The 18,789-nt window shown below is 46.9% G+C and overlaps 1 protein-coding gene across 1 annotated transcript in view; it reads left to right on the forward strand.

Moving 5' to 3' along the window:
- Window positions 1–1,541: 1,541 nt before the first annotated feature.
- The window catches only part of LOC137381575 (sodium channel subunit beta-4-like), a 59,094-nt gene continuing 41,846 nt past the window's right edge, over window positions 1,542–18,789 (forward strand). Inside the window, exons 1-3 of the mRNA XM_068054268.1 lie at window positions 1,542–1,557; window positions 3,028–3,206; window positions 12,162–12,375. Of these exons, the coding sequence (XP_067910369.1) occupies window positions 1,542–1,557; window positions 3,028–3,206; window positions 12,162–12,375 (409 nt within the window). The remainder of the gene's footprint in view (window positions 1,558–3,027; window positions 3,207–12,161; window positions 12,376–18,789) is intronic.

Here is an 18,789-nt window from a genome sequence, read left to right on the forward strand (position 1 = left end):
TGGCCTGACACTGGGAAGTTCCGAGGAACAAAGGGACCTTGGTGTGCTTGTGCATAGATCTCTGAAGGCAGAAGGGCAGGTTAATAGGGTGGTGAAAAAGGCATATGGGACACTTGCCTTTATCAGTCGAGGCATAGATTACAAAAGCAGGGAGGTCATGTTGGAGTTGTACAAAACTTTGGTAAGTCCACAGCTGGAGTACTGTGTGCAATTCTGGTCGCCACTGTATAGGAAGAATGTGATTGCATTGGAGGGGGTGCAGAGGCGATTCACCAGGATGTTGCCTGGGATGGAATATTTAAGCTATGAAGAGAGGTTGGATAGGCTTGGGTTGTTTTCACTGGAGCAGAGAAGACTGAGGGGTGACCTGATCGAGGTGTACAAGATTATGAGGGGCATGGACAGGGTGGATAGGGAGCAGCTGTTCCCCTTAGTTGAAGGGTCAGTTACGAGGGGTCACAAGTTTAAGGTGAGGGGCGGGAGGTTTAAGGGGGATTTGAGGAAGAACTTTTTTACCCAGAGGGTGGTGACAGTCTGGAATGCCCTGCCTGGGAGAGTGGGAGAGGCAAGTTGCCTCACATCCTTTGAAAAGTACCTGGATGAGCACTTGGTACGTCATAACATTGAAGGCTATGGGCCAAGTGCTGGCAAATGGGATTAGGTAGACAGGTCAGGTGTTTTAATGCATCGGTGCAGACTCAATGGGCTGAAGGGCCTCTTCTGCACTGTATTATTCTGTGATTCTGTGAATCCTTATCCTGCTGAATAAGCAGTAATGCTGTACAGCTGCATAGTAAGTAATCCATACTGTGCTAAATAAATATGCTGATTCTTTAGCGTACACAGCCATGACTGACATATCTACTGCTCCACCATCTCCTCCTGCTCTCCACAGACAGCTTTGATCTGAAAAGCTGAGGAATCATCATGTTCCAAAGAGTATTTGATCATCCCAGTCTGTCCCTCTCCCTAATCGCCTAATCTGGTTTCCAACCAAGTATAAATCTAGTTACTTTTTGAAGAGTTAATTGACTCAGCCCTCCCTGCCTCTATTGGGAGTCTGATCTACATCCAGTGTTCTGTCTGAAATTGACTTTCTTCTGAGCTTCAGCTCTCACTGAATGGTTACACAATGAAACTGCAACTAGAGAACCTGCAATAGTGAATCGGCATCCATGTCCTTGTCCGTCATCCCAGATCCTTATCCGTCATCCCAGATCCTTGTCCGTCATGCCGGATCCTTACCTGAAAATCAGTTGAATCTTCCTGTACTTTCTAAATTCCCCCCAAATTAGACGTTACTGCCAGTTGACAGTGCAAGATAATACACTGAGATACTCAGCACACCTCACAGCCCTTCCGTCAGCCTTCCACCAACTTATATGCACAACATTTACAATAACCTCACCCTTTACACAAACAAAATGCAATAACCTGCTCCATACACATAGTTTGGTGAATCTATACCAAACTCATTTGGGGTGAGAAAAGGAAGACTAGGAGAACTAGGAGAAATAAATTTGATTTTAACAAAGAGAAAAATGGCAAACATGCACAGTAGGTTTATCAATATCTAAAAAGACAGACCGCACATGAACACATTAGATCGGATCCTTCATCAACAGCAACTATTCATATTGTAAAAATGTTCCAAGGCACTTCACAGGAACATTATCAGACAAATTTTGACACCGAGCCACTTGAAAAGATATTAAGACAGGTGACCAAAAGCTTGGTCAAAGAAATAGATTTTAAGGAGTGACTTAAAGGAAGAAAGCGAGGTGGAGAGGTTTAGGGAGGCAATTCCACAGCTCAGGACCTCAGCAGCTGAAGGCACGGCTGCCAATAGTGGAGTGGTGAAAATAGCAGACGCGCAAGAGGCCAGAATTGCAGAAGCATGGAAATTTCAGAGGGTTGTGGGGCTGGAGGAGATTGCAGAGATAGGGACGGGGCAAGACCATGGAGGGATTTGAAAACAAGGATGAGATCAAAAATCGAGGCACTGCCATATCAGGAGCTGGGGTTTTAGACACTGATGGGGGCGAGGGTGGAGGTGCACAGGTGCAAATATTTACACCACCCGCAGTCGTGCTTGTTTGCCATCCTGCCCCCCCCCCCAGGCAGTTTTCCCAGAGGTTGGGTGGGGGCAGCAGGCTCTGCCCACAAGCAGCAGGTAGACAATTAAGGAGGTTTAAAGGCCAGTTTTACAAGTCGGCCTGCAGGGACCCCCGAGACATCAGGGACTAGGCCTACTGCTTGGAGGCAGCTCCTGGTGGCAGACCAGAGAACCAGCACTCCAGGCAGGCTTTGACGCCCTCCCTGCCTGCCTGGCCACAGCCATGGCTGCAGGTTACTCTGTGTAGGGGGAACCTCTCCACAAGGCAGCCTGGCTGCTGACTCCATTTTTTATTTAAAAGTTTACAAAGTTGGAGAGGACAGCTCAATATGAAGGTACCCTTCGCTCTCTCTTACGTGAGCTTTACGCTGCTGCTCCTTCTGGGCTGGAGGGCCTCCTATTGGCCCTCCAGCTTTGAGAGCCTGCCCACCATCCTTAATTGGACAGCAAGCCTGCTCTCTGGCCACTAATTGGCCAATTCAGGGGAAATCACTGCCAGCTGACTGTTCCCTACACAGTGCAAGGTTGTGGCCCAAGGTTCAGAATCATAGTCCTAGTAGGCTGTTGGGTAAATGCACTGCAGACCAGAAAGATCCTAAATAAAATCAGTGTGGATTGCCACTACTGTTCAGTATTTAGAGACCTCCTGTTTGTACAATTTGCAAATGTCTGGGTCTCGGAGAAGGACAGTGATTGAGCTCTATTGGATGCTGCCCTAGTGAATTCTCCCTAACGCTCACTGGCTTGCATGTAAAGGATGGTCTCATTGAGTGAGCCTCCATAGCTCCTGAATCTGGAGTTCAGTAAGAGTGTAGGCCCCTTCAGGGAGTGGAGGGGAGAAAGAGAATAAATCTGAACTGTTAACAAAGGATGGTGATACTTGATTTTAACCTGACTGTCTTTCTCGGCAGGTTTTGTTCTATTTCACGTTAACATAGCAATTGAAGTTAACATTGGAAAATTGCCAACGATCACAGTCCTGAATGGCACCGATGTCTTGCTGCCCTGTACTTTCTCCAGCTGCATGGACTACAAAGGCTCCAGCTTCTGGTGGACATTCCAGAAAAATGCGACACTAGAAAGCGAGAACGTGAGCATCGCAATTTCAGCTGCCTCCACCCACCCTCCGCCAAGAAATTTGCCTCCGCCCTCGAATCTTAGCAGATATTTTTGGGAGATGGTGCTCTTGGCAATGGCCACAGTGTGATGCTGAGAAGACCCTTTCCGTGACCCAGACTCCATGTCATGCATCTCACCATTGCAAGCCTGCCCTTTCAAATCCTTTACCCACCTCAGCTCCCCACTCCCCTCTCCACATCCTCGCTGTGTTAAAATCAAGACCTATGACTCTAATGCATTCTGTGGAACTTCCTACTTTCTTCAGTAATTCCCTTAAATCCAGTGCTTGGTGTTACCTAGCCATTATTCCTGAATTACCTCATCTCATCCACCTCCTATTTCCAACCTACATAGTGTGTCCGGACTTATGATCCTGGGCCTTTCACCTGGTTCCTCATTGAAATGAACAATCTATGGAAAGTGCAGATGCCAGTTTAGAAGATGATTAAGAATGGGACTGAATTGGATGGGGTTGGTGGGGGTGAAAATCATCTCAGAAGGTAGTGAATGGGGAGCCCATTTTAGACTACACCCAATTTTTTATTCAATTGGTACCTTTGAGCTGGCTAATTCTACCTCATGCGCATTCAGCTGAAGCAAACACTAATATTACAGTAATAAACCTAACCAAAGATTGGAATATAGGAGCAGGAGTAGGCCATTCAGCCCATCGAGCCTGCCCCACCATTCAATACGATCATGGTTGATCATCCACTTCAATCCCTTTTTCTCACACTATCCTCATATCCCCTTATGTCATTGGTATTTAGAAATCTGTCAATCTCTGCTTTAAACATACTCAATGACTGAGCTTCCACAGCCCTCTGGGGTAGAGAATTCCAAAGATTCACAACCCTCTGAGTAAAGAAATTTCTCCTCTGTCCTAAGTGGTTTCCCCCTTATTTGGAAATTGTGTCCCCTGGTTCTAGACTCCCCAACCAAGGGAACCGTCTTAGCTGCATCTACCATGTCTATCCCTTTAAGTATTTTGTAGGTTTCAATGAGATCACCTCTCATTCTTCGAAACTGTAGAGAATACAGGCCCAGTTTCCCCAATCTCTCTTCATAGGACAGTCCCGTCATCCCGAGAACAAATCTGATGAACCTTCTTTCCACTCCCTCTTTGGCAATAATATCCTCCCTAAGGTAAGGGGACCAAAACTGCATACAGTACTCCAGGTGCGGTCTAACCAAGGTTCTATACAATTGAAGCAAGACTTCACTACTCCTATACTCAAATCCTCTTGCAATAAAGGCTAACATACCATTAGCCTTCCTAATTGCTTGCTGTACCTGCATGTTAGCTTTCAGTGACTTATTGATGAGGACACCCAGGTCCCTTTGTACATCTACACTTACTAATCTCTTAGCATTTAAGAAATATTCTGCATATCTGTTCCTCCTACCAAAATGGATAACCTCACATTTTTCCACATATATTCCATCTGTCACATTCTTGCCCACTCACTAAGTCAGTCCTAATCCCCTTGAAGCCACTTTGCATCTTCCTCACAATGCACATTCCCACCGAGTTTTATGTTATCCGTGAACTTGGAAATATTACATTTGGTCCCCACATCCAGATTATTGATATATATTGTGAACAGCTGGTGCCTGAATACTGATCCCTGTGGTACCCTAGTAGTCACAGCCTGCCAATGTGAGAATGACACGTTTTTTTTTAGAATTAGAACATTACAGCTAAGTACAGGCCCTTCGGCCCTCGATGTTGCGCCGACCTGTGAAACCATCTGACCTACACTATTCCATTTTCATCCATATGTCTATCCAATGACCACCTAAATGCCCTTAAAGTTGGCGAGTCTACTACTGCTGCAGGCAGGGCGTTCCACGCCCCTACTACTCTCTGAGTAAAGAAACTACCTCTGACATCTGTCCTATATCTATCACCCCTCAACTTAAAGCTATGTCCCCTCGTGTTTGCTATCACCATCCGAGGAAAAAGACTCTCACTATCCACCCTATCTAACCCTCTGATTATCTTATATGTCTCTATTAAGTCACCTCTCCTCCTCCTTCTCTCCAACGAAAACAACCTCAAGTCCCTCAGCCTTTCCTCATAAGACCTTCCCTCCATACCAGGCAACATCCCAGTAAATTAAAAGCAAAATACTGCGGATGCTGGAAATCTGAAACAAAAACAAGAAATGCTGGATTCACTCAGCAGGTCTGGCAGCATCTGTGGAAAGAGAAGCAGAGTTAACGTTTCGGGTCAGTGACCCTTCTTCGGAACATCCTAGTAAATCTCCTCTGCACCCTTTCCAAAGCTTCCACATCTTTCCTATAATGCGGTGACCAGAACTGCACGCAATACTCCAGGTGCGGTCTCACCAGAGTTTTGTACAGCTGCAGCATGACCTCGTGGCTCCGAAACTCGATCCCCCTACTAATAAAAGCTAACACACCATATGCCTTCTTAACAGCCCTATTAACCTGGGTAGCAACTTTCAGGGATTTATGTACCTGGACACCAAGATCTCTCTGTTCATCTACACTACTAAGAATCTTCCCATTAGCCCAGTACTCTGCATTCCTGTTACTCCTTCCAAAGTGAATCACCTCACACTTTTCCGCATTAAACTCCATTTGCCATCTCTCAGCCCAGCTCTGCAGCCTATCTATGTCCCTCTGTACCCTACAACATCCTTCGGCACTATCCACAACTCCACCGACCTTAGTGTCATCCGCAAATTTACTAACCCACCCTTCTACACCCTCTTCCAGGTCATTTATAAAAATGACAAACAGCAGTGGCCCCAAAACAGATCCTTGCGGTACACCACTAGTAACTAAACTCCAGGATGAACATTTTCCATCAACCACCACCCTCTGTCTTCTTTCAGCTAGCCAATTTCTGATCCAAAGCTCTAAATCACCTTCAACCCCATACTTCCGTATTTTCTGCAATAGCCTACCGTGGGGAACCTTATCAAACGCCTTACTGAAATCCATATATACCACATCCACTGCTTTACCCTCATCCACCTGTTTGGTCACCTTCTCGAAAAACTCAATAAGGTTTGTGAGGCACGACCTACCCTTCACAAAACCGTGCTGACTATCGCTAATGAACTTATTCTTTTCAAGATGATTATAAATCCTGTCTCTTATAACCTTTTCCAACATTTTACCCACAACCGAAGTAAGGCTCACAGGTCTATAATTACCAGGGCTGTCTCTACTCCCCTTCTTGAACAAGGGGACAACATTTGCTATCCTCCAGTCTTCCGGCACTATTTCTGTCGACAATGACGACATAAAGATCAAGGACAAAGGCTCTGCAATCTCCTCCCTAGCTTCCCAGAGAATCCTAGGATAAATCCCATCTGGCCCAGGGGACTTATCTATTTTCACACTTTCCAAAATTGCTAACACCTCCTCCTTGTGAACCTCAATCCCATCTAGCCTAGTAGTCTGAATCTCAGTATTCTCCTCGACAACATTTTCTTTCTCTACTGTAAATACTGACGCAAAATATTCATTTAACGCTTCCCCTATCTCCTCTGATTCCACACACAACTTCCCACTACTATCCTTGATTGGCCCTAATCTAACTCTTGTCATTCTTTTATTCCTGATATACCTATAGAAAGCCTTAGGGTTTTCCCTGATCCTATCCGCCAATGACTTCTCGTGTCCTCTCCTTGCTCTTCTTAGCTCTCCCTTTAGATCCTTCCTGGCTAGCTTGTAACTCTCAAGCGCCCTAACTGAGCCTTCACGTCTCATCCTAACATAACCCATCTTCTTCCTCTTGACAAGCGCTTCAACTTCTTTAGTAAACCACGGCTCCCTCGCTCGACAACTTCCTCCCTGCCTGACAGGTACATACTTATCAAGGACACGCAGTAGCTGCTCCTTGAATAAGCTCCACATTTCGATTGTTCCCATCCCCTGCAGTTTCCTTCCCCATCCTACGCATCCTAAATCTTGCCTAATCGCATCATAATTTCCTTTCCCCCAGCCATAATTCTTGCCCTGTGGTATATACCTGTCCCTGCCCATCACTAAGGTAAACCTAACCGAATTGTGATCACTATCACCAAAGTGCTCACCTACATCTAAATCTAACACCTGGCCGGGTTCATTACCCAGTACCAAATCCAATGTGGCATCGCCCCTGGTTGGCCTGTCTACATACTGTGTCAGAAATCCCTCCTGCACACACTGGACAAAAACTGACCTATCTAAAGTACTCGAACTATAGTATTTCCAGTCAATATTTGGAAAGTTAAAGTCCCCCATAACAACTACCCTGTTACTCTCGCCCCTGTCGAGAATCATCTTCGCTATCCTTTCCTCTACATCTCTGGAACTATTCGGAGGTCTATAAAAGACTCCCAACAGGGTGACCTCACCTCTCCTGTTTCTAACCTCGGCCCATACTACCTCAGGAGACGAGTCCTCAAACGTCCTTTCTGTCGCTGTAATACTCTCCTTGATTAACAATGCCACACACCCCCCTCTTTTACCATCTTCTCTGTTCTTACTGAAACATCTAAATCCCGGAACCTGCAACATCCATTCCTGCCCCTGCTCTACCCATGTCTCTGAAATGGCCACTACATCGAGATCCCAGGTACCAACCCATGCTGCAAGCTCACCCACCTTATTCCGGATGCTCCTGGCGTTGAAGTAGACACACTTTAAACCAGGTTCTTGCTTGCCAGTGCCCTCTTGCATCCTTGTAACCTTATCCCTGACCTCACTACTCTCAACATCCTGTACACTGGCACTACAATTTAGGTTCCCATTCCCCTGCTGAATTAGCTTAAACCCCCCCGAAGAGCACTAGCAAATCTCCCCCCCAGGATATTGGTACCCCTCTGGTTCAGGCGAAGACCATCCTGTTTGTAGAGGTCCCACCTACCCCAGAAAGAGCCCCAATTATCCAGGAAACCAAAACCCTCCCTCCTGCACCATCCCTGCAGCCACGTGTTCAACTCCTCTCTCTCCCTATTCCTCGCTTTGCTATCACGTGGCACGGGCAACAACCCAGAGATAACAACTCTGTTTGTTCTCGCTCTAAGCTTCCACCCTAGCTCCCTGAATTTCTGTCTTAAATCCCCATCTCTCTTCCTACCTATGTCGTTGGTGCCTATGTGGACCACGACTTGGGGCTGCTCCCCCTCCCCCCTAAGGATCCCAAAAACACGATCCGAGACATCATGAACCCTGGCACCTGGGAGGCAACACACCAACCGTGAGTCTCTCTCGTTCCCACAGAACCTCCTATCTGTTCCCCCAACTATGGAGTCCCCAATGACTAATGCTCTGCTCCCCTTCCCCCTTCCCTTCTGAGCAACAGGGACAGACTCTGTGCCAGATACCTGTACCCCATTGCTTACCCCTGGTAAGTCGTCCCCCGCAACAGTATCCAAAACGGTATACCTGTTGTTGAGGGAAATGGCCACAGGGGATCCCTGCACTGCCTGCTGGTTCCCTCTCCTTCCCCTGACGGTAACCCATCTACCTACTTCTTTTACCTCAGGTGTGACTACCTCCCCATAACTCCTCTCAATAACACCCTCCGCCTCCCAAATGATCCGAAGTTCATCCAGCTCGAGCTCCAGTTCCCTAACGCGGTTCTCGCGTTTATTCCTACTCTCTGCTTCCTGGCTGTTAACCAATCCTTAATCCATGCGAGTATAATACCTCCTATCCCATGTGCTTTAATTTTGTTAACTAGCCTGCTGTGCGGGACTTTATCACAAGCCTCCTGAAAATCCAAGTATACCACGTCCACCAATTCCCCTTTGTCAATTCTGTTAGTAACATCCTCAAGAAACTCTGACAGGTTCGTCAAACATGATTTCCCATTCATAAATCCATGTTGACTATGCCCAATTAAATCATTATTATCCAAATGTCCATTTATCACATCCTTTGATGTAAGGCTAACAGATATCCCTGTTTTCTTTCTCCCTCCCTTCTTATCAGCTCAACACCATCTCCTTTTCCTTTTTGCCTGTCCTTCCTAAATGTTGAATATCCTGAATATTCAGTTCCCAGTCTTGATCACCCTGTAGCCACATTTCCATAATGGCAATTAGATCATACCCATTTACCTCTATTTGGGCCTTTTAATCATCTACCTTGTTGCGAATGCTGCGTACATTCAGGTAGAGTGCCCTTTAACTTGTCGTCTTGACATTCTGCATTCTAAGCCTAGTTGATGCTTGCCTTTGTTTCGCCTGCCTTCTAATGTCACTTGCTACTTTTCGACCTCCTATTACCAACTTTACTTCCTTCCAAGTTGAGCTACCCCTCAGGTTCCCATCCCCCTGACGAGCTAGTTTATACCCTCCCCAACAGCACTAGCAAATCTCCCTGCGAGGATGTTAGTTTGGGTCCTGATAAGGTGTAGCCCTTCCATCTTATACAGGTCCCACCTGCCCTAGAACCAGTCCCAATGCCTCAGAAATCTGATGCCCTCCCTCCTACACCAATTCTCCAGCCACGTCTTCAATTGATCAATCCTCCTATTTCCTATGCTCACTAACACATGGCACTGGGAGTAATCCTGAGTTTACTGCTTTGGAGGTCCTGCTTTTTAATTTCCTTCCTAACTCCCTAAAATCTGCTTTCAGGACTTCATCCCTCTTCCTACCTATGTCATTGGTACCAATGTGGACCACGACCTCTGGCTGTTCACCCTCCCCAGAAGGATGTCCTGCAGCCGCTCCGTGACATCCTTGACCCTGGCACCAGGGAGGTAACACACCATCCTGGAGTCACGTTTTACTGCCACAGAAATGCCTGTCTGATCCCCTGACTATCGAATCCCTTATCACTATTGCTTTTTCACTCTTCTTCCTCCCCTCTTGTGCAGCTGAGCCACCTGTGGTGCCATGGACTTTGCTCTGGCTGCACTGAAGCAGTCCGTGTAGAAATGCAGCAAGACTTGGACAATATCGAGGCTTGGGCTGATAAGTGGCAAGTAACATTCGCGCCACACAAGTACCAGGCAATGACCATCTCCAACAAGAGAGAATCTAACCATCTCCCCTTGACATTCAATGGCATTTCCATCGCTGAATCCCCCACTATCCACATCCTAGGGGCTACCATTGACCAGAAACTGAACTGGAGTAGCCATATAAATACCGTGGCTACAAAAGCAGGTCAAAGGCTAGGAATCCTGTGGCGAGTAACTCACCCCCCGACACCCTGAAGCCTATCCACCATCTACAAGGCACAAGTCAGGAGTGTGATGAAATACTCTCCACTTGCCTGGATGGGTGCAGCTCCAATAACACTCAAGAAGCTCAACACCATCCAGAACAAAGCAGCCCGCTTGATTGGCACCCCATCCACAAATATCCACTTTCTCCACCACCGATGCACAGTGGCAGCAGTGTCTACCATCTACAACATGCACTGCAGCAACGCACCAAGGCTCCTTAGACAGCACCTTCCAAACCCACGACCTCTACCAACTAGAAGGGCAAGGGCAGCAAATGCATAGGAACATCACCACCCGCAAGTTCTCCTCCAAGTCACACACCATCCTGACTTGGAACTATATTGCCATTCCTTCACTGTCGCTGGGTCAAAATCCTGGAACTCCCTTCCTAACAGCACTGTGGGTGTACCTACCCCACATGGACTGCTGGGGTTCAAGAAGGCTTCTCACCACCACCTTCTCAAGAGCAATTAGGGATGGGCAATAAATGCTGGCCTGGCCAGCGACGCCCACATCCCATGAATGAATTTAAAAAAAAGCTCCTTGAGGAACCATTGCTCTCATCCTCATCATTATCCGCAACTCCACCAACCTTTGTGTCGTCCGCAAACTTACTAATCAGACCAGCTACATTTTCCTCCAAATCATTTATATATACTGCAAAGAGCAAAGGTCCCAGCACTGATCCCTGCGGAACACCACTAGTCACATCCCTCCATTCAGAAAAACACCCTTCCACTGATACCCTCTGTCTTCTATGACCGAGCCAGTTCTGTATCCAATCAGATGGCCGACAGCTCTTAAGCCTCAGCAGTGCCACCAGGAGAGGTGGGCACTGCTGAGGCAGGTCGGGGACCGCGAGAACACTTCAACATGGAGGTGCCCTCAGAGGCATACATTGAAATAAAAAATTCAGAGGGGCAAAGCCATTAGGCCCCTCAGAATGGAGGGGAAGCCTCAACCCCCCAGCAGCCGCCTCAGTTAAGCTGGCAGCCTCCGTGTGCGGCAGGTGTTACTCGGGCGGCGGCAAAATGCTGGTGAGGCCACAAAATCGCCCTTAACTGGGGCCTTAAACATTTTAACTTGCTGCTCGTCTCCATGGTGTGGGGAGCTGATCCTACTCCCAGCTCGCCCCTGGGAAAGTTTCCCACCAGAGGGAATGTGGCGGGGAGCCATCCCGACTCAGCTCCCCACTATTTTCCCTGCCCCCCCCCACCTCCCTTCCACCTCCAAGCCCACCACCGTGGGCCCAGGAAAATTCAGCCCAAAGCCTTTTGCAGTAAAGAAGAGAGGACCAGCAGGTTTTCACCATTCAGATGAGACCTTAAACCAAGGCCCCATCTGCCCTCTCACGTGCACAGAGAGGATCCCACGGCCCTCATGGAAAGAAGAGCAGGGGAGTCATCTTCAGTGTCCTGGGGTTAATATTTATCCCACACCCAACATCACTAAAATGGATTATCAGGTCGTTATCACCCTGCTGCTTGTGGGAGCTTGCTGTGTGCAAATTGGCTGCTATGTTTCCTACATTGTAACCGTGACTACACTTCAAAGAGTACTTCATTGGCTTTAAAGTGCTTTACTACATCCTGAGGTTGCAAAACGTGCTATAGCAATGCAAGTCTTTTATTCTTTAGGGTTGGGGTAGTGGGCAGGTGACTGGAAATTAAAAAAAGTTGGTTAACAAAAGATGTTTTCTAACTATGATTCTTTTCCGCACAGATTATTTACATTAAACTGAGAGATAAGAGGCCCGATGTCAATACATTTGACAGCAGAGTTACACTCGTTGGGAAAATTAAAGACAAGAATATTTCCCTTTTGCTGGCAAATGCGGATTTTGAGGATACAGGATTATATACTTGCTTCTTCAGAAACCCACAGGAAAAGAATCGAGAAGTAAATGCGACTCTAAGACTAATTGTTACCAGTGAATGTGAGTGTCTGATACTTCTTGAGATGATTTACAATGCAAGTGTTATCATTTAAACATTCTGACTAGTGGGAACCAGCAGAACCCATCTTTGATGATGTTTAAACTCATTCATCACTCCCTACATCAAACAGGGTTCGATAGGAGAGACATAGAGATGTTTCTGCTTGCGGGAGAGACCAAAACTACGGGCTTATAAATATAAGATAGTCAGTTAAAAAATCCAAAAGTGAATTCTGGGGAAACTTCTTTACCCAGGGATTGATTACCTAGACAGTGGAACTCGCTACCATATGGATTAGTTGAGGCGAATAGCAGAGATATGTTTAATGAAAAGCTAAATGAGGGAGAAAGGAATAGGAAGTTCTGTTGTTAGGGTTAGATGAAGAGGGGTGGGAGGAGGCTTGTGTGGAGCATAAACACCAGCATAGACCAGTTGGGCCAAATGGCCTGTTTCTGTGCTATAAATACTGTGCCATTCCCCCTCAATCTATTCTTTCTCCTGAAACACAGCACAGTGTCTCTGATGCTGATGGAGATTCTTGGGATACAAGTGGAGAATCAGAATTTTATTGCCGTATCTACAGCCCACACTCAGCTCCAGGGAGGCAAAGTACTCACAACTGGCTTCTGTGCACTGGTTCCTCATATTCTACTCCCTTCAGTGACCTCCTCTGAGAATTTACTCACCAGCTTATCTAAGCTTTAGGTATGGAGGTTTTACCCAACTTCCCTTTAGCTCCCAACTTCCTGCATTTTAACATGACTCTGCTAGAGGTTTAACGCTTCCCCAGAAGGAGCAACTCTTCCTGACGTGGCTAATTTTACTGCGGTGCAGTAGCCAAAATATTTGCTGCTCTAGTGTGGGTTCTCGATGTGAGCTTTGCACATTGCACATACATAATTGGGTGGAATTATGTGTGATATGCCCTGCACTCCATCTGAGAAACTAACACCCCTCAATGTCTATGTCCAAATATATCCTTCCAATTCTGGCTTATCTTTTCACACTATCTACTTCAACCTGTGTATAAGCAGTTTACAGAGATAAATAGTAAAATAACCAAATAGGGTCTCAGTGCTCAACTGGGATAAAACAGAGTAGCAACATTTATAAAACACTAATGTATCAACAGACTTTGATTAGATGGTAAAACTTTGCAGATTTGGGGAGGTGGAGGGGGTCAGATCAAAGTTACTTGTAAAACACTTGTTTCCCATTGTGTATCCTCTGTATCCCACTATCCTCCTGTGTGTCTCTATTCCCACAGTGTGTCTCTGTTCCCTCTGTGTGTCTCCATCCCCCCTGTGTGTCTCCATTCCCCATGTGTCTCTATCCCCCATGTCTCTGTTTCCCCTGTGTGTCTCTATCTCAACCTGTTCCTTTCCCCTGTGTCTCTATATCTCACTATTCCCTTGTCTCCATATCTCCCCTGTTCCTTTCCCCTATGTCTCTATATCCTCTGTGTCTCTATATCCTACTGTTCCTGTGTCTCTGTACCCCACTGTTCCCCGATGTCTCTACATTCCCTCTGTCACTATATCCCACTGTTCTTGTGTCTCGAAATCCCACTGATCCTGTCTCTTTACTACACTGTTCCCCTGGGTCTCTATGTCCCACTGTTCCCCCTGCCATGCATCCCCCCTGTTATCCCACTTTACCCCTGTTTCTCTGTATCTCCTGCATATCGCTATATCTCCATGTGTGCCTCCACATCCCACTGTTCCCCCGTGTATCTCTGTATCTCTACATCCGACTGTACCCCCGTGTATCTCTGTATCTCTACATCCCACTGTTCCCCTGTGTATCTCTGTATCTCTACATCCGACTGTTCCCCCGTGTATCTCTGTATCTCTACATCCCACTGTTCCCCCGCGTAGCTCTATATCTCTACATCCCACTGTTCCCCCGCATATCTCTGTATCTCTACATCCCACTGTTCCCCCGCGTATCTCTGTATCTCCACATCCCACTGTTCCCCTGTGTATCTCTGTATCTCTACATCCCAATGTTCCCCTATGTATCTCTGTATCTCTACATCCCACTGTTCCCCCGTGTATCTCTGTATCTCTACATCCCACTGTTCCCCCATGTATCTCTGTATCTCTACATCCCACTGTTCCCACGTGTATCTCTGTATCTCTACATCCCACTGTTCCCCTGTGTATCTCTGTATCTCTACATCCCACTGTTCCCACATGTATCTCTGTATCTCTACATCCCACTGTTCCCCTGTGTATCTCTGTATCTCTACATCCCTCTGTTCCCACATGTATCTCTGTATCTCTACATCCCACTGTTCCCCTGTGTATCTCTGTATCTCTACATCCCACTGTTCCCACGTGTATCTCTGTATCTCTACATCCCACTGTTCCCCTGTGTATCTCTGTATCTCTACATCCCACTGTTCCCACATGTATCTCTGTATCTCTACATCCCACTGTTCCCCTGTGTATCTCTGTATCTCTACATCCCACTGTTCCCACATGTATCTCTGTATCTCTACATCCCACTGTTCCCACATGTATCTCTACATCCCACTGTTCCCCCGCGTATCTCTACATCCCACTGTTCCCACGTGTATCTCTGTATCTCTACATCCCACTGTTCCCCTGTGTATCTCTGTATCTCTACATCCCACTGTTCCCACATGTATCTCTACATCCCACTGTTCCCACGTGTATCTCTGTATCTCTACATCCCACTGTTCCCCTGTGTATCTCTGTATCTCTACATCCCACTGTTCCCACATGTATCTCTACATCCCACTGTTCCCACGTGTATCTCTGTATCTCTACATCCCACTGTTCCCCTGTGTATCTCTGTATCTCTACATCCCACTGTTCCCCCGTGTATCTCTACATCCCACTGTTCCCACGTGTATCTCTGTATCTCTACATCCCACTGTTCCCACGTGTATCTCTGTATCTCTACATCCCACTGTTCCCCTGTGTATCTCTGTATCTCTACATCCCACTGTTCCCACATGTATCTCTACATCCCACTGTTCCCACGTGTATCTCTGTATCTCTACATCCCACTGTTCCCCTGTGTATCTCTGTATCTCTACATCCCACTGTTCCCCCGTGTATCTCTACATCCCACTGTTCCCACGTGTATCTCTGTATCTCTACATCCCACTGTTCCCCCGTGTATCTCTGTATCTCTACATCCCACTGTTCCCCCGTGTATCTCTACATCCCACTGTTCCCCCGTGTATCTCTGTATCTCTACATCCCACTGTTCCCCCGTGTATCTCTGTATCTCTACATCCCTCTGTTCCCACATGTATCTCTGTATCTCTACATCCCACTGTTCCCCTGTGTATCGCTGTATCTCTACATCCCTCTGTTCCCACATGTATCTCTGTATCTCTACATCCCACTGTTCCCCTGTGTATCTCTGTATCTCTACATCCCTCTGTTCCCACATGTATCTCTGTATCTCTACATCCCACTGTTCCCCTGTGTATCTCTGTATCTCTACATCCCTCTGTTCCCACATGTATCTCTGTATCTCTACATCCCACTGTTCCCCTGTGTATCTCTGTATCTCTACATCCCTCTGTTCCGACATGTATCTCTGTATCTCTACATCCCACTGTTCCCACATGTATCTCTACATCCCACTGTTCCCCCGTGTATCTCTACATCCCACTGTTCCCCCGCGTATCTCTACATCCCACTGTTCCCACATGTATCTCTGTATCTCTACATCCCTCTGTTCCCACATGTATCTCTGTATCTCTACATCCCACTGTTCCCCTGTGTATCTCTGTATCTCTACATCCCTCTGTTCCCACATGTATCTCTGTATCTCTACATCCCACTGTTCCCCTGTGTATCGCTGTATCTCTACATCCCTCTGTTCCCACATGTATCTCTGTATCTCTACATCCCACTGTTCCCCTGTGTATCTCTGTATCTCTACATCCCTCTGTTCCCACATGTATCTCTGTATCTCTACATCCCACTGTTCCCCTGTGTATCTCTGTATCTCTACATCCCTCTGTTCCCACATGTATCTCTGTATCTCTACATCCCACTGTTCCCCTGTGTATCTCTGTATCTCTACATCCCTCTGTTCCCACATGTATCTCTACATCCCACTGTTCCCCCGTGTATCTCGGTATCTCTACATCCCACTGTTCCCCTGTGTATCTCTGTATCTCTACATCCCACTGTTCCCACGTGTATCTCTGTATCTCTACATCCCACTCTTCCCCTGTGTATCTCTGTATCTCTACATCCCACTGTTCCCACATGTATCTCTGTATCTCTACATCCCACTGTTCCCCTGTGTATCTCTGTATCTCTACATCCCACTGTTCCCACGTGTATCTCTGTATCTCTACATCCCACTCTTCCCCTGTGTATCTCTGTATCTCTACATCCCACTGTTCCCACATGTATCTCTGTATCTCTACATCCCACTGTTCCCACATGTATCTCTGTATCTCTACATTCCACTGTTCCCACGTGTATCTCTGTATCTCTACATCCCACTGTTCCCCTGCGTATCTCTACATCCCACTGTTCCCACATGTATCTCTGTATCTCTACATCCCACTGTTCCCCCGTGTATCTCTACATCCCACTGTTCCCACATGTATCTCTGTATCTCTACATCCCACTGTTCCCCCGTGTATCTCTGTATCTCTACATCCCACTGTTCCCCCGCGTATCTCTACATCCCACTGTTCCCACATGTATCTCTGTATCTCTACATCCCACTGTTCCCCCGTGTATCTCTGTATCTCTACATCCCACTGTTCCCCCGCGTATCTCTACATCCCACTGTTCCCACGTGTATCTCTGTATCTCTACATCCCACTGTTCCCACATGTATCTCTGTATCTCTACATCCCACTGTTCCCACATGTATCTCTACATCCCACTGTTCCCACGTGTATCTCTGTATCTCTACATCCCACTGTTCCCCTGTGTATCTCTGTATCTCTACATCCCACTGTTCCCACGTGTATCTCTGTATCTCTACATCCCACTGTTCCCCTGTGTATCTCTGTATCTCTACATCCTACTGTTCCCACATGTATCTCTGTATCTCTACATCCCACTGTTCCCCCGTGTATCTCTACATCCCACTGTTCCCCCGTGTATCTCTGTATCTCTACATCCCACTGTTCCCCCGTGTATCTCTGTATCTCTACATCCCACTGTTCCCCTGTGTATCTCTGTATCTCTATATCCCTCTGTTCCCACATGTATCTCTGTATCTCTACATCCCACTGTTACCCTGTGTATCTCTGTATCTCTACATCCCACTGTTCCCCCGTGTATCTCTGTATCTCTACATCCCTCTGTTCCCACATGTATCTCTGTATCTCTACATCCCACTGTTCCCCCGTGTATCTCTGTATCTCTACATCCCACTGTTCCCCTGTGTATCTCTGTATCTCTACATCCCTCTGTTCCCACATGTATCTCTGTATCTCTACATCCCACTGTTCCCCCGTGTATCTCTGTATCTCTACATCCCTCTGTTCCCACATGTATCTCTGTATCTCTACATCCCACTGTTCCCCTGTGTATCTCTGTATCTCTACATCCCTCTGTTCCCACATGTATCTCTGTATCTCTACATCCCACTGTTCCCCTGTGTATCTCTGTATCTCTACATCCCTCTGTTCCCACATGTATCTCTGTATCTCTACATCCCACTGTTCCCCTGTGTATCTCTGTATCTCTACATCCCTCTGTTCCCACATGTATCTCTGTATCTCTACATCCCACTGTTCCCCTGTGTATCGCTGTATCTCTACATCCCTCTGTTCCCACATGTATCTCTGTATCTCTACATCCCACTGTTCCCCTGTGTATCTCTGTATCTCTACATCCCACTGTTCCCCTGTGTATCTCTGTATCTCTACATCCCTCTGTTCCCACATGTATCTCTGTATCTCTACATCCCACTGTTCCCCTGTGTATCTCTGTATCTCTACATCCGACTGTTCCCCCGTGTATCTCTGTATCTCTACATCCCACTGTTCCCCCGCGTATCTCTGTATCTCTACATCCCACTGTTCCCCCGTGTATCTCTGTATCTCTACATCCCACTGTTCCCCCGCATATCTCTGTATCTCTACATCCCACTGTTCCCCCGCGTATCTCTGTATCTCTACAGCCCAATGTTCCCCTATGTATCTCTGTATCTCTGCATCCCACTGTTCCCCCGTGTATCTCTGTATCTCTACAGCCCAATGTTCCCCTATGTATCTCTGTATCTCTGCATCCCACTGTTCCCCCGTGTATCTCTGTATCTCTACATCCCACTGTTCCCCCGTGTATCTCTGTATCTCTGCATCCCACTGTTCCCCCGTGTATCTCTGTATCTCTACATCCCACTGTTCCCCCGTGTATCTCTGTATCTCTACATCCCACTGTTCCCACGTGTAT

This window comes from Heterodontus francisci, chromosome 22 (assembly GCF_036365525.1).
Source record: "Heterodontus francisci isolate sHetFra1 chromosome 22, sHetFra1.hap1, whole genome shotgun sequence".
Lineage (NCBI taxonomy): Eukaryota > Metazoa > Chordata > Chondrichthyes > Heterodontiformes > Heterodontidae > Heterodontus > Heterodontus francisci.